The 17,185-nt window shown below is 40.0% G+C and overlaps 1 protein-coding gene across 1 annotated transcript in view; it reads right to left on the bottom strand.

The window, feature by feature from the left end:
• LOC109486502 (voltage-dependent calcium channel subunit alpha-2/delta-2-like) overlaps window positions 1–17,185 on the bottom strand; it is a 73,377-nt gene that overhangs the window by 54,579 nt on the left and 1,613 nt on the right. Inside the window, 1 exon segment of the mRNA XM_019790338.1 lies at window positions 10,895–10,973. Coding sequence (XP_019645897.1) covers window positions 10,895–10,973 — 79 coding nt within the window.

Below are 17,185 nucleotides of genomic sequence, written 5' to 3' on the forward strand. Positions count from 1 at the left end.
ATACACACTCTCTCTCACACACACACACACACACACACACACACACACACACACCAAAAAAAGACATCTCCAACTAACAAGCCATCTTGGAATCAATTCAGAAATCCGTCAACAGGTTCTCCAACTTGAAACATTCTGAAATTGACAAATGGATGAGCCCTGATGGCATGGAGCCTAGAAGTTAAGAAATGATGAATGTAGCTGCATATCCCACTACTTATCAACGCCAACTTGACCCTTTACTGTCCGTGCCATCGATCTACCACTCAGACCTGTCGTCTGTTCCTTTAAGATGTATTTCTCGCCAACTTTATCTAACGTTTAAGATTGCGACGTTATGAAGCGTTCTCGCTTAGGTCATGAAGCGACGCTCCCTACTGGATTAGGCGCGGAGCAAAATGAGTAACTTTGCGCCGGGAAAAACCTACAGAGTGAGAGAGTGGAATGGAATTGGATTAAAGCCGCTTCGATTTGGCCGGGCAAAGCGTGGCTGTAAAAATCCCCCATAGAGTCAGAATCGGGCTGAGGGGACAATTTGGCGAAATTGGTTCCTACTTTATCTGCGGTTATGGCCAAACTGCACAGTCCTGGTGGGTTAACGGCCCCTAATGCTGCCTCTGATGCAGTTTTCGTGTTGCAGGGCTTATTCGTAAAGGGCTATGCGTAACATTTTCTTTGGTTGGACAGTACAAATGTAGGGAACGTCAAGCAAGTAAGTTGAAAGTCATTCATTAGTCTGTAGGGGTGTGAGGTCTGAATAACTCAGTGTGTCTGGCTATCAAAACATTTTCTTTGGTTGGAAAGTAGGTAACGTCAAGCAAGTAGAGGAGTTTATGTTCTTCGACAGTCATTTAGACTGTAGGGGTGTGAGGCCTGGCTAACTCAGTGTGCTATCAAATGGCCTATTCTGTGCTAAGCATAACATTTTCTTCTGTTGAAAAGTAGGGATCGTCAAGTAAGCAGAGGACTTTATGTTCTTTGAGAGTCATTTAGACTGTAGGGGTGTGAGGCCTGGCTGAGCCAGTGTGGCTGGCTATCAAGAAAAATGGCCCAGAGTGGACCCTGTGTCTGTCTGTCCCACTCAGAGCCCCTAATGCTGCCTCCGCTGAAGTTTTCGTGTTGCGGGGCTTATCCGTAAAGGGCTTAGCCTAACAGTTTCTTCAGTTGGGCAATACAAATGTAGGGAACGTCAAGCAAGTAGAGGACTTAATGTTCGTTGAGAGTCATTCATTAGTCTGTATAATATAGAGGTGAGAGGTAGGGCTAACTCAGTGTGCCTGGCTATCAAAAGAATTAGGCAGTATAATCGCCCTTCGGTGTAACACACCAGCTTCTGTATCTGCATAGCCGGCATAACCGCCCTTCAGCATAACACACCAGCTAATGGAATGGCTCAGAATGGACACTGTCTCTATCTAACTCACAGGAATGCATTCTGTAGACCTGAAATACCAAGCCAAACACACACTCGTCAAATGCACCACCGCGAAATTGTCCATTTGCGGATGTTTACGAGAAGCGGCGGGCAGTCGTAGATTGTAATCAACTGTTGGGCTACAAATGGACACAAGGCCTGACTGTGGAAAAAAGTAATACCCAGTTTTATCAGTCTATATTGCACCATTATTGTGGGTACTAGTTCGTTCGGCCAGACCAAATTTGTTTTGTTGTTAAGTTCTCATGTACATGTACACCACACCTACAAAATGTGTCTACATATTTACATTTAAATAATACTTTGTATTCAAAACAAAAAAAGCAACAAAAGCATAAATTGTACTATGAAATCGTGACAGCTAAGCCAACATTTTATTCTGTAAATTGCTTTTGTCTAATTCCAATTGTCCATTTTATTGCTGGACCTCTTTTAGACAGTACTGTACAGTGGCTGTACAAGGTACTGGTAAGTCACCGGGAAAATTGATGAGCTACATGTAATTAACAAGGTAAAGAATGCCCCATTGTATGAAGTTGTCTGTTTCATGATAGCTAAGTATGCAAACATTTTGTTCCTTTTGCTTTTGTATGATTCCAATTGACTGTCCAATGTTATTAATGCTGGACCTCTTTTAGACAGTGCAATAGCTTTCAAGGTAACTCACCGGAAAATGGATGAGCTACATGTAATTAACAAGGTAAAGAATTATAGTAGGTACTAGATCTTTTGGCCAGACCAAGTTTTTTGTGTTATTGTTTTCATGAACACATTAAAACATACTATAAGTACATATTTTTATTGCTTGACTCTTTTAGACAGTACTGTATCATTTAAAGTTGTAATGGACAGGAAAATTGATGAGCTACACGTAATTAACAGGGTAAAGAATCCCCCATTGTACAAAGTTGTCTGTTTCATGATAGCTATGCAAACATTTTGTTCCTTTTGCTTTAATTTGTTATGATGATTCCAATTGACTGTCCATCTTTGTTGCTGGATCTCTTTCAGAGAGTACAGAAGCTTTCAAGGTAACTCACCGGAAAATGGATGAGCTACATGTAATTAACAATGCCCCATTGTATAAAGTTGTCTGTTTCATGATACATGTAGCTACATGTATGCAAACATTTTGTTCCTTTTGCTTTTGTATGATTCCAATTGACTGTCCATTCTTATTGCTGGACCTCTTTTAGACAGTGCAGTAGCTTTCAAGGTAACTCACCGGAAAATTGATGAGCTACATGTAATTAACAAGGTAAAGAATTATAGTAGGTACTAGATCTTTTGGCCAGACCAAGGTTTTTGTGTTATTGTTTTCATGAACACATTAAAACATACTATAAGTACATATTTTTATTGCTTGACTCTTTTAGACAGCACTGTAGCATTTAAAGTTGTAATGGACAGGAAAATGGATGAGCTACATGTAATTAACAACGTAAAGAATGCCCCGTGCACCACTAACGGGCTGTCTGACCCCATTCTGGTCTCACTCCGGAGTTTCCCCGTGTCCTTGAGCCCGCATAAACGACCTTATTACCGTGCAGACGGATTGATGTCCGGAGAACGGGTGCGTCGCGGCAGCCACATTTATCTGGACCGCCCAACACGCATTCCAGGACAAATTGATTGCAAGAAGCAGTGTGGCATCTGTGTGGTGTAGTGGATAGAGCGTCCGACTGTCAAGCAAGAAGACCCAGGTTCAATCCCCAGGGTTGGACCCAGACATGTCCGGACTTGCACCCAGACGTTGTGCCCTTGGGAAAGGCACTTAACACGTATTTCCCCCCTCAGTTAGAGGGCCCTACTTGGCTTTGGGTTGGTGTTAGGAAGAGCATCCAGCCGTAAAAATCTTGCTTCAAAAAAAAACTTGTACCTAGTGCAAGCACGTCTAACCCCCGGTTGGGGAAAAATGATGTTAAATTCGGTTAAAAAAAAAAGCAGATGCATCAATCCGCATCACACAAGCCAGTTCTTTTGCGAACAGTCGCCAGGAATTCAGCACCAGGGACAGAGCTTGGGATGTAGGGCCTGGGAAAAAACAATGTTGTGTTTCCTGTTTCAGTCCTGAAAAGATTAAGGTCGGTAGGTAGGGATTATCTTCATTTCTTTTTTTCTTCCTCAAACTTTGGCAATCTCTAGTGATCCAACTATACAATACAGTTTAACAAAGTAAGACTTGCATGATGAAAACACTTCTATTTTCAATGTCAAAGATGGAAACCGAACAATGTTTCAGATCATGTTTCAGGTGTCAGATCATGGAGATCCTACGATTTTTCATACGTCCAAAAGGTCCCTGCCAACCCTAGCCTCTTTTAATTGACCCCTGCAAGGGACATAAATTTTTTGAGCTAAATTAAAATACCGTTTCTAGCTCCATGATCTGACACGAGTTATGAAAATAATGTTGTATAATTGGATCTAAGAAAAGAGGATAATCCCAACCTACCAATTCTATTTTTTATTTTTCAGGACTTAAAACAGGAAACACAACATTTTTTTCCTGGGCCCAAGGGAATTTTTCAAGCTGATTGACCTTTTCCAGCTCCATGATCTGACACCTGAGTGATAAAACACTGTACCGACCCTATTTTTAAGGACTGAAACAGGAAACACAACATTCTTTTCCTTGGCCCAAAAGGTCCCCGCCAACTCTTGCCTCTTTTAATGGACCCCTGCAAGGAACATAAATTTTTCGAGCTAATCTACCTTTCCAGACCTTACAATGATCTGACACATGACTTATGAATTGCTGACTAGTGTATAATTGCAAAAGGAAAAAAAAATTTCTACCTACCTACCCTAATTTTTTTCAGGACTGAAACAGGAAACACAACATTATTTTCCTCGGCCCCTGCTAGCAACTGTGCCGAGAGGACGGCCGGGGATCTATCAATCTGACCAGAGGCGAATTACCCGTGTCATTTCTGTCATATGAGAAGACTTGTCCATTCTGTCAAAAAAGATTTCAATACATCAAAGTTCTGGAACTGGGGACCTAACCTTTCCACACCTTGTTTGGATAATGGGTCCACAAGCTCAGCACGTGAAATATAAATAAATAAACAGGTCCCACCAAACGTGTCAAAGTTGGATCACTAGTGGTCACCTATAAAAAAAAGGAAAAAAGAGAATCCCTACCTAACCACCCTATATTTTTCAGGACTGAAACAGGAAACACAACATTTTTTTCCTCAGCCCAATAGGCCCGACAGCAACTGTACCGAGAGGACGTACGGGGATCTATCAATCTGACCAGAGGCGAATTACCCGTGTCATTCCTGTCATACGAGAAGACTTTCAATTCACCGCAACATTAGATTTGTGGGCCGACCGAGAAGTAAACGTGGCAGATATATAGGGTAAAGGCTTTCAGAGGCCTTTTAGTGTCACATATGTGGGGGATAGATTGAGAGTGGGTGATGCCTGCGTCATTTCGGACAGTGTGGCTGGCCCAGCCTTGTCCGTTCTGTCAAAAAGGATTTTGGTACTTCAAAGTTCTGGAACAGAGGACCTAACCTTTACACACTCTGTCCTGAAAATGGGTCTACAAGCTCAGCATTCGAGATATACAGTTTTTCAGGACAGTTTTGATGATGGTTTACAAGTGAACCTAAATGTGGGGGATAGAGTGGGTGATACCTGGACAGTGTGGCTAGCCCAGCCTTGTCCATTGTGTCAAAAAGGATTTCAATATTTCAAAGTTCTGGAACACGGGACCTAACCTTTATACACTTTGTCTGAATAATGGGTCCACAAGCTCGGCATTTGACTCGAAATTTTGAGGTATATTTTCATGGTGATGTGTCTTTCTGTGTGTTTGCTTGTGTTTCAAATACTTGACACATTGGCTCTCCAACCTTGTCCGTTCTGTCAAAAAGGATTTCAGTACTTCAAAGTTCTGGAACTGGAGGCATAACCTTTACACACTTTGTCTGAATAATGGGTCCACAGGCTTAGCATTTGAAATATATTTTCATGCCAGTGTTGATGAATCATGGTTTAGAAGTGAACCTAAATGTACACTTTGGCAATTTTACATACAAATGTATTTAATTATTACCTCCGTGTATAGAGGTTTTGTTTGATGATAATCTGTCTTTCTGTCTGTTTGCTTGTGTTTGAAATACTTGGCAAATTGGCTTGTCTAATGTTGTCCCTTCTGTCAAAGAGGATTTTGAAACTTCAAAGTTGTGGAACAGGGGACCTAACCTTTACACACTTTGTCTGAATAATGGGTCCAGAAGCTCATCATTTGAAATATATTTTCAGGACAATGTTGATGGTTTAGAAGGGATTCTGTGTTTTTTTAAGGACACTAACCATTCCTTAGTTACAAAATCGTTTGAGAATAATAATGCCCCTACCTACAATAGAGGCATTGTCATTAGATAGCTTTGAATTTAAGAATGTCTAGAGTTAGAAGTTCAAGGGTTACCTGTAACGAGTCGATCGGTCCATTGTAGCCAGCTGCCGCCACGCCAAGGGCGGTTATACTGGCTATACAGATACAGAATCTGATACAGATACAGAGAATTCTACCATACATAGGACATATTATATTACATGTGCATGTAACATATGCATAATATATAATAATGAAGGGTGCTGGCAAATTGCCGATTAATTTTCAAAACAATAATTGAGAATACCCAAAGTGTTACTTTTATGATTCTGCGAAATGCTTTAAGGCCCCATATGGAAAGATTGGGGCAATAAAAAAGTCAATATGTTGGTAATTTCTTTATACTAAGAAGTTAAATCTATGATACCTTATCAAACTGCCTAGTCGATGTTCGAGGAATACAAATGTGATACCGTTGTAAAATGGATCCATTGTAAGTGTGTTGAAATCCTGGGATTTGTGTTAAAAACCTAGGATTTTACTTACTAAAATCACTCAAAAGGAGATTTGTAAAATTGATTTTTCTTCTTTACAGCAATGAAAAAAAATATTTTGCATTCCAATGTATGCATGGAAAATTGAATCAGATGCAAACTAACAGATACAACCAAATTGGGTTTCAGTTAGTTGATTGACAAGGTTGTGACCTAGAATGCCCTGGGTGGTAGGATGCTGTATGAGGTTGCCAGGAATGTATTAGTGTATAATCTGACGGTATGAAATATAAACTTATAATGGTATAATGTGGGAGTGAGTTAGATCATACGATCGTATGAATGATTAGTTAAGGTATTATTTGCAAAGCTAATGCTGGTCTGTTAATTCTTACTAAAACCCATTCATATACATGTATAATATGGTCAGACAGGAGTCTAAATCCCTTCTGCTGTGAAATTGCAACATGATGTAACCCAACACCAGTTACCATGGCACCAGCTGTCTGGTTCAGGTCAATGACCTTTTTGGTTTGGAGAAGAAGAAGAAGAAGAGGAAACTGAGCAAAAATTGTTTTCCTTTGGTAAACAAAATCAATTTTATGACGTAACTCAATTGGGTATTTCCCCATGATCATGCATAGAATACAGTGCATTCCAATACATTCACATGTATAGATACCCCAAACACTTTCAGGATCTGAAATCTCTGATTTCTTCTTTGTAAAACATCTGTTAATAACAGGAAGCACTCACTCAAAAGGCATGATCAATACTACATGTAGTAGCACAAAATCAATGACCTACACCCACTTACATCATGACTGGTGATTGGCCACTTAAAAATGCCCCGTTATGCCCCTTCCATTTGTGTTCTTGGAATTGATTATATAGCACTTACAGAAAGGGTATGGATGGTCTCTCATTTATTTATTGCATTTGGCTGAATGGAATACTGAAAGCCAACCTGTCCAATAATTGATCTTCGGTCTATAATAGTAAATCACAGCTGAAACACGTTCTTACGTTTCTGCCACTACAGTTCAAATTACAAACTAGAAATTGGAGACTTTGGACTTCAAGGAAGTACTGTACTTTGGGCTTCCTTGACCTTCAACTTCAAGTTCACAGACCTCGAGGAAGTGTTTATTCTTGGGGGTGTTGATACTTTGGAGGGATTGTGTGGTGGGATTTAATTGATGGGTACTTCCTAGATTCCTCCACATACCCACTTACTACCACCCAGTGTATGTTGGTTCACGTTCAGGTTGATACCCTATCAGTCAACTGTCAAAATCACCTCCCACCCACTATACAACCAAAGCTACAATGTATGAGGACAAGCAAAGACACAGACCCACAACTCAGCCACCCAAAACAATACTTCCATACCCAAAAGTAATAACACTCAAAATCTCAGCAGTCTCTACATTATCAATAGTAAATGGTCTGCAATTACATACTAAGTAGCAGATTGCCCCAAAATCTAGTTATTTGTAGTCTCATTAAGACCTACCCACCTACCAAGTTTCATGACTGTCACAATACATCTATAGCTTTTTGAGTTATGTATGCTGCTTGCAGGCAGAAAAGCAGACAGACAGACAAACACTACTGAAAACATAACCTTGGCAGAAGTAAAAAAAAAATAACACTTAAAATCTAAGCAGCCAGTCTATTATTAATAGTAAATGGTCTGCAATTACATAGCAGATTGCAATCAGTTGAGTCATTCAAAAGATTCAGATTTCTTAGAAAAGCAAAGGACGTTATGTGGTAATCCTGTTGTAAAGCGATCGCAGACAGAGAGACACAAACAAACAACTCAGCCACCCAAAACAATACTTCCATTACCAAAAGTAATAACACTCAAAATCTCATCAGTCTATACATTATTAATAGATAGCCTGCAATTACATATAGCAGATTGCAATAAGCTACTCCGTTTGAAAGATTCAGATTTCTTAGAAAGCAAAGGACGTTCTGTGGTAATCCTGCCGGTAAAGCGATCGCAGAAGTGACACAAACAAACAACTCAGCCACCCAAAACAATACTTCCATTACCAAAAGTAATAACACTCAAAATCTCAATAGTCTCTACATTATTAATAGATATTCTGCAATTACATTGTAGATTGCGATCAGTTGTCGAATGAGTCATTTGAAAGATTCAGATTTCTTAGAAAGCAGAGGACGTTCTGTGGTAATCCTGCGGTAAAGCGATCGCAGAAGTGACACAAACCCACAACTCAGCCACCCAAAACAATACTTCCATACCCAAAGTAATTATAACACTAAGTGACTCTAAATCTCAGCACTCTCTACATTATCAATAGTCTGCAATTACATATATATAGCAGATTGCAATCAGTTGAGTCGTTTGAAGGATTCAGATTTCTTAGAAAGCAAAGGACGTTCTGTGGTAATCCGGCGGTAAAGCAATCGCAGAAGTGACACAAACCCACAAATCAGCCACCCAAAACAATACTTCCATTACCAAAAGTGAAGTAATAACACTCCAAATCTCAGCAGTCTATACATTATTAATAGATAGTCTGCAATTACATATAGCGGATTGCGATCGGTTGAGTCGTTTGAAGGATTCAGATTTCTTAGAAAGCAAAGGACGTTCTGTGGTAATCCGGCGGTAAAGCGATCGCAGAAGTGACCCAGGTGGTCCCATTTATCAGATAATGACCAAAGTCTATTCATTATCAGGCAGTCAGAGTGATGCATTCCGCTTATAGACTTGGACTCTGTCCAGAACTGTGGGGGTGGACTGTAAGGGGCCAGGGCTGGAAATTCCAGCACCCGCATTTGCAGGTATTTCTGATAATATTGTAGAGGCATGGAACAATGTGCAACAACTTTTGGAGAAATGTAAAATAGGTATTTTAGGTATATGGCGGTCATGTAAGCTAGCTTTGTTCTGTCACTTGGTGTTTTTGTGGAGTTTCTGTACATGTTTATGTCTGTATAAGTTATTTTATGTGTGTCAGGTGTATATGTTAATTGACCACAGGAAGAATAGCTGCAATATGAATTGTTAAGCTAATTGTGGATCTAAATAAACCAACCAAACCATCCACCTACACCTTAAACCTGCACTTGTCCAGGTTTACATGTATCTATACAATGTAGACTGGTATTGTGGACTTTATTTCCTTTATTCAGACTGTTACCACCTGTGAAATATATGTAAAATTTGTTCATACATGTCTCAAAGAGAGAAGAGATCCTGTAGATATAGACATAGCACTTGTTCCTTCTACCTTTGTACCTCAATTATCTAACTTCGTGCATTTGGCCCATGTGGGGTGTGAATATGCAATAAACTTCATTGTCATTGTCATCATCATTATAAAAATTTTATTGAAATTGAATTGAATTGAAAGGAAATACTAGCAATGGTTTTTAGTTTGGTCTACCCTGCCTAAATTTTGAGCACTGTGGTTCAGATAAAACTTGTCTTGTACAAGTAAGTCTCAAAGTTAGTTTAATGCAGGTTATAAATGCAGAAGAAATTATTTTGAGCCCTGAAGGCGTTGCAACTTGCCCACACACAGGGACATGAGAGATGAAAGAACTGGCAGCCCTGCGTTTCAACGTGGGCGCGCAAAATTGATTTGCCTTGGAAAGGGCCACTTAATTGGGGTAATCTTGACCAGACTTTTTCATTACTTTCAATCATCGGGACTCCAGATAGTTGGAAGGCAGGGCCGCGGCGCTATTGGCATTCTGTGAAAGAACTCCGATAATGCACTGAGCGAATGTGCTTTGTATGAACTAGCTACTGTGGTGTGAACTATTTTTGGAAGCTTGTGCATTTGCAGAAATTTTGGCAACAAAACCACAAAGTTTTAAAAAAAATTGAAAAGCTTGAATTTACATGGCTACATTAAAAAACATGACTATAAATTCTTAATATGTTATCCACAGCAATTAGAGAAGATTACAAGGACTTAATCAGAGAGTCAGGTAGGCTTAACTGGCTTAGGTTCTTGACTTACATGCAAATTATAACAGGCAGACGAATTATCTGATTCAGCATTATTCAGAACAGCATTTCCCTGGTGACAGCAGCCTGGGACTGTTTTTACTAACAAGAGGTCCCTGGTTTGAGTCCTGACATGCCACCGATCTTGTGCCCTTGGGAAAGGCACTTAACATGACTTCTCTCACTTAACTCAAGTGAAAATAAGTATTGCCTGTCCTGTATTTGTTCCTATGTGTGGGACACAATACCAGCAAAAGCTGCCTGTGTCCCACGTGTATTGTATTGTTACAATTTCAACTAGAAAAGTAAGATTCGCGAAGCAAATGCATAATGTTCACATATATGGTGACATGTAATATTCACATATATGATGACAATAGTCTAAATCTCTCCTATTATGAAATTGCAACATTATGTAACCCAACACCAGTTACCATGGCGACAGATGTCAACAAATTGGCCAGGTTAGAAGTCAGTGTTTGGAGAAGAAGAGGAAGGAACTGAGCACAAACAATGTTTTCCTTTGGTAAATATAATAATAAATAAAATCAAATAAAAAAAGAAGAAACCTGAACACAGAGGGAACAATGATAGTAAAGAGAAGAAATGTTCCTTACAGTTGACAGGTCATCGAACTTGGCTGTGTCCACTATCTCCCTCAGGCTGTCAGCAAGCTCGCTGGCCCAGGCACGAACACTGTGGAAAACACGGAAAGTTCAGCAATTTATGATTTCACATACTGTAATTCACTTTATGTACATGGCAGCAAAAGTTCACGGTCTGAGAAAAATGGACATGTTCACGGAACTATACATTCACGGTGGTGACGGGTGCAGGAAAAAGAAAGTCCAGGAATTATTTGTTAACAGTAATGAAAAGTTCACGATACAGAAGTGACAGTGAAAACAGTGAACATAACTGTAACAGTTTAAACAGTACAATCAGGAATTACAGTAACTGTATTTTGATGCTACTACCCTCATAAGTCATATGGTGTTGGGCACTCGTTTTCGCCTATTCAAGCCAAAAAGCAAATATGAAGTTTATCAATATAAGTTTTCTTGATAGCAGTTAAACGTGTACGTAAATAACAGTTAATGTATTTTATGTAAAGGACTCCAGGAAGAATAGTGATGTATGATCACTAATGGGAGCTTCCTAAATAAACAAACAAACAAATGAACTAGAAAGGTAACATTTGCAAAGAAAATGCATAATGTTTACCTTCACATGGCCTGGCCCAACATTCATCTATAATGGTAACCCATCTCTTGCTACATCATGTAACCCAACACCACAGGGTGTCTGCTACAGCACCAGTTACCATGGTGACAGCCTTCTGGTCCAGGTCATTGACTGCTCCAGTTCATGTGTTTGGAATGGAAGGAACTGAGCAAAAGCAATTACGTTTCTTTTCCTTCTGTTTTGGTTAACATAATAAAATAGGTACTAACAGTTAAATCAAAAGGAAAATAAATTTTGCTGTGATTGTCAAGACTATAGTGTTCCCTGTACATCCCTACCCATCTCCAAATGGCCCACTGTTAACGGTTCTCCCCCAAGGAGCATGCGTAATGATTTGTCCCTCCTTTTCCCTGCGTGTGCCTTAGTCCCTAATGGACTCGATGTGATGAGTTGCAAGTCAAAAGCGCAAGGCCGAGACTGAATGGAATGAAAGAGACTCCCACGTCACACACACTAGTTTAGGCCTAGGAAAAAAAATGTTGTGTTTCCTGTTTCTTGACCAACCTTAGAAAAACCTGCCAACCCTAGACTTTTCTTTTGCGTGGACCCCTGCAAAGGACATAAATTTTTTGAGCTGACCAACCTTTTCTAGCTCCATAATCTGACACCTGAGTGATAAAATGTTGAATGATTGGTTTTCTAATATTGACATTGAAAATAAAAGTGTCCTCATGAAAGTTTTGCTTTGTTAAAAAAATGTAATTGTATAAATTGAACCCCTATATATACATATCGCAGAAGTCTTTAAAAAAAAAATCCCTAATTTTTTCAGGTCTGAAACAGGAAACACAACATTTTTTCCTAGGCCTCACACACACTAGTTTAACATCATGTCCATTTACTAGATGGGGATTTCAGAATCTTGCCAGGTCATCCTTAAAAATGCTGCTTCCATCTAATCCGGGATCCAATGATTGGAAAAGGTAATGGAATAGAAAATAAGGAGGAAGACTTTTACATCAAGCTCACAGTGTGTAATGTGCTAAAAATATCTCGGTGGCTGTGATGGTACTGTGAATGAAATCAGTTTTCTGGTGGTTATATTTCGCGGTAGGAGGGAATAAAAGGTTTTTACTGTGTTTCTGTGGAGCAAAAGCAACGGATGCTACTTGAATCATCTGACAGTTTTGAAATCTATCTATGGCAGTTTCTTGAGTAAACTTATGTTTAAGGTTTAGATGTTCAAGGGTTAGGTGTAACAAGTTGTTCGGTGTAATGTAGCCAGCTGCCGCCGCGCCGCGTGCCTGTGAAGCTGGTGTTTTACACAGAAGGGTGGTTGTACCGGTTATACCAAATGATGAATGCAGATACTGTGACAAGAACAGTTTCTTTGCTTTGTGTTTCTCACTGCCTGGATGTCTGTGACCCTCAGAAATTTAAGCGTAGTCATTATTTAATACAAGGAAGGAAAATATTTGAGATGTCATAAATTCATAAAAGGTCACCACGAAAAAAAGAAAAAAAAACACTGCGAAAGTTTCTTCTGCTTTTAATGCAGTCTTGGCACCAGAGGAAAAATTGAATCACCTTTTACAGTGAGCGTCACTAAAAGGCCCCGTGTTTAGGTTAGCGTGGGATGGACTACTCAGTGAGAATGAGACATCATACAGTACATCATAATGCACTGACAGGGATGGGACATGTGTGATAGGAAAACAAAAAAAAAACATACCTTTTATGGTAGTATAGTGGAATTGGAGGAAAAACTTGATGCACCTTTCATGGTGAACATCACTAAAAGGCCCCGTGTTTAGGTTAGCGTGGGATGGACTTACAATGTACTCTGTGAAGATGAGGCATGTACATCATAATGCACTGACAGGGATGGGACATGTGTGATAGGAAAACGAAAAAAACGAAAAACGAAAAAAAAAAATTGCGAAAGTTTCTGCTTTAACAGTAGTCTTGGCATCTGAGAAATTGATGCACCTTTCACAGTGAGAGTCACTAAAAAGCCCTTTATTATTATACAATGTGTTTAGTTGCATGCGTGGGATGGACTTACTCAGTGAAGATGAGGCATGTACATCATAATGCACTGACAGGGATGGGACATAGGAAAACAAAAGAAGAAAAAAATACATTGGAAAAGTTTCTGCTTTTTTCTGTAGTATAGTGGAATTGGAGGAAAAAATTGATGCACTTTTCATCAGAGTGAAAGGCACCATGTCTCGGTTTGCTTGGGATGGACTCTGTGAAGATGAGCTACAGTACATCATAATGCACTGACAGGGATGGGCCGTGTGTGATAGGAAAGCAGAAAGGGTGAAAATCAATGAACCAGCACCTGAAGACCAGACAATTTATGCGCCTGCCAATAGATATCATTGCAAATCCTTCACGCCTGCCAACATGTTTATTTTGGACATAATATAGTCTAGCCGAGTCTGGCTGCAGGGACTTTGATGTGAAGTCAATTTAAGACCACAGAATGAGGAAGAAAGAAAAAAGATTTTGGAATATTGCATGACATATGACAGAAGCACACATACAGTATTTAACTACATGTAGCTTATATACACAATGTATTAGTATCACAGTTATTGTACAATTAGGCCACACCAATTTAATTTCTTAGTTAAAGGATTTTTCTAGAAAAATAATGGAGCGGGCGGGCGGAGAAAAAAATAAATAAAAACAGGCCTAGACATCCTATTATGGCCCAAAATATGGTACAATAGGAGCCATGAAGTCAACACACCAGACTGTTCAGGGCAAAATATGAGCATTTTGCAGTTGATTCTAAATTCTTATTTTTATTTGCAAATCAGAAAAATGCTTCAGCTGAAACCTAAAAAAATAAATAAATTAACAAAACAGAATTCTTACCAGCCCTTATTTTTTCGTGACTGAAATCGGGAACACGTTGTCAACATTTTTTTTACCGGGTCACTGGTGGTAACGATCCGGTTTATCACCGCCTCATAGTCATATTGGGCATTTATCCCGCTGAAGGGTGAGCATTGATCTGTCTGTGGGCTATCTCTGCTCCAAATCAGGCTTTGACGGCAAGCGTTACAGACACCTCACTTTATCGCCTGTCGTTACCGGCAGTAGAACGGGCATAAAAATGGCAGCTCAAGCCCCCGCGTAAAAATACGCTAAAAAGCAGTTACTCAAGCAACTGGATATTATGATTTTGGAAACAGTCAGACATTTCAGGTAGCATCCACTACTAGTACCTTAAAATCGTCTGTGACACTAAGAGACCAGAGGAAAAATGCAGGATCTGTATCTGTATCGGTATAGCCGGTATAACCGCCCTTCGGCGTAACACACCAGCTTCGCAGGCAGCTAGCTACAATGTATATCACACCGAACGGCTTGTTACACTCAATCTTTGCACATTTGATTGCAGAAGTTGTTAGCTTTCTAGTGATGATGCCCCAACTGTGCCTGCACCACGCAACAAGCAAGAGGAATAAAAGAAACACTCACAGACTTAATGTATATTTCTATTCACTGCACCATAATGGATATTTATCTATCGCAGCTGTCTGACTAGATATCGCTTGATGCAGCCCGATTGAATCTGATACCGGCTGGAATCTAGTTTCGTCGTCTGTATTTATAACTGCTGCCATTTGTCAACATTTTTCGCTTCCATTCCACAATGTGGTGTTAAAGTGGATAGAGCATCCGACTGTCAAGCAAGGAGACCAGGATCAATCCCCAGGGTTGGACCCAGACATGTCCAGACATGTGCCCAGACGTTGTGCCCTTGGGAAAGGCACTTTACACGTATTTCCCCCTCAGTTAGAGGGATCCTGGACCCTACTCGAGTTTGGGTTGGCATTAGGAAGGGCATCTGCCATAAAAATCTTGCTACAAAAAAAGACTTGCATTTGATGCAAGCACTTCTAACCCCCGTTTCAGGCAAAAATGATGTTAAAATCGGATATTCGGTCTGATGCTCGGGCTGCAAACGGCACAACACAAGTCACATGCACTCCATCAAACTACCCTCCTCTCAACTCGCACACAAAGGGCATATAATTAACTTAACCATCCTTAAGAGGAATTGATTGCAGAGATGCGGTCTGCCGAGCTTTATCGGGTGCTGCTGGCAATATTAGCTAAATATAGCTCGGCCGGATCACAGGCGCGCATCCCCGAGAGTAGAGGGATACAGGGAGAGAGGAATGACTAGTGACATTAGCTATTGATTCATTTGAATCAGTAAACCACAAGTATGATACTGGCTGATATTGGAGATGGAATGTTTTAGCATTTTTTGCTTTGGCAGCAGGAATTGTGAAGATATCGAATCTTGGGTTTTTCTAGAAAAATTTAGGATGAGGGAGGAATCACTTGTGACAAGGGTATTGATTGGTTTGAATCAGAAAACCACATGTATGATAGGGGCTGATATTGGAGATGGAATGTTTTTCTGCTTTGGCAGCAGGAGTTGTGAAGATATCGATGATTCGATGTCATTAACCGAAGCACACCTGGACAGCCACAAAGCTAGTGTGTCAGCTGTTAACCTTCAATCTGCTAAGGTAGCCATTTGGTACCAAATTTGGCCATATTGATAAGTAGTTTGAATCAGTAAACCACAAGTATGATAGGGGCTGATATTGGAGATGGAATGTTTTTCTGCTTTGGCAGCAGGAATGCATTGTGAAGATATCGATGATTTGGTGTCGTTAACCATTTTAGCAAACCTGGTTTTAGGTTGTTGACAGCCACAAAGCTACTGTGTCAGCTTTAGTATTAACTTTCAATCTGCTAAGGTAGTAATTTGGTACCTGTGAAGATATTGATGATTCGATGTCATTAACCGTTTTAGCACACCTGGCTTTTAGGATGGACAGCCACAAAGGAACTGTATCAGCCCTTAAGGCCTCATCTTGAGGCTTGCTTATGCAGTTTTAAATGCCCAACAATCACCAACATATGAAATACTGATTGAAATGTGCTAATCTGAAGCAGTATGTGTCAATGTCACAAAGATTGCCTTATTCAGAATATGTCCAGTTTTGCTGCTCTGAAATTGCATTGGATGCCTTTAACCTTCAAACTGCTAACTTAAAGGTAGTCATTTGGTACCAAATTTGTATTGATTATAAGGTTCGGCAGCAGGGAGAAGGTTATCAAACTGTCTGAAGCATACAGGGTGTGAATTTCATCACAAGCTCTTGAGTATTTTCCATTGATCTGTTTTTAGAGCGTTTTTTTTACGACTGCCAGAGTTATAAACCTCGAGGGGAACAGCTAGCGGAGATGTATTAATATTGACAATCCCATTTCGGGCCTTTTTCGGTTGAGGCATTGCAGCCTAAATTGTACGTTATTTCCTCGGAGGGCAAAATCTTTTTGAGTGCTCCGAATAATGGTTTTTATAGGAAATAATGTGCGTGGTACAGTTATGAGAGGATGAGCGCAAATGTCCACTTCACAACTGCACTTGAGTTAATGTGAGCCGGGTGCATTATACATGATCGCACATGTTTGAACAATGGGCACAATTTACCGGTGAATAAGTTAACGTTCAGCCATGCATATGGCTCTCCTGCACTGGAGGTGAAAATCAAAGCATGCATGGAACCCGTCTGTAAAATCAATGGAAGCTTTGCACTTTGAAGTTCATTGTTGAAACAAATCTGTTGTAAAATATATAGAAATACAGGTCGCCTCAAGCAGTGAGAAGAACCCCCCCC

The sequence above is a fragment of the Branchiostoma belcheri genome, unplaced genomic scaffold (assembly GCF_001625305.1).
Source record: "Branchiostoma belcheri isolate BF01 breed outbred unplaced genomic scaffold, Haploidv18h27 scaffold80, whole genome shotgun sequence".
Lineage (NCBI taxonomy): Eukaryota > Metazoa > Chordata > Leptocardii > Amphioxiformes > Branchiostomatidae > Branchiostoma > Branchiostoma belcheri.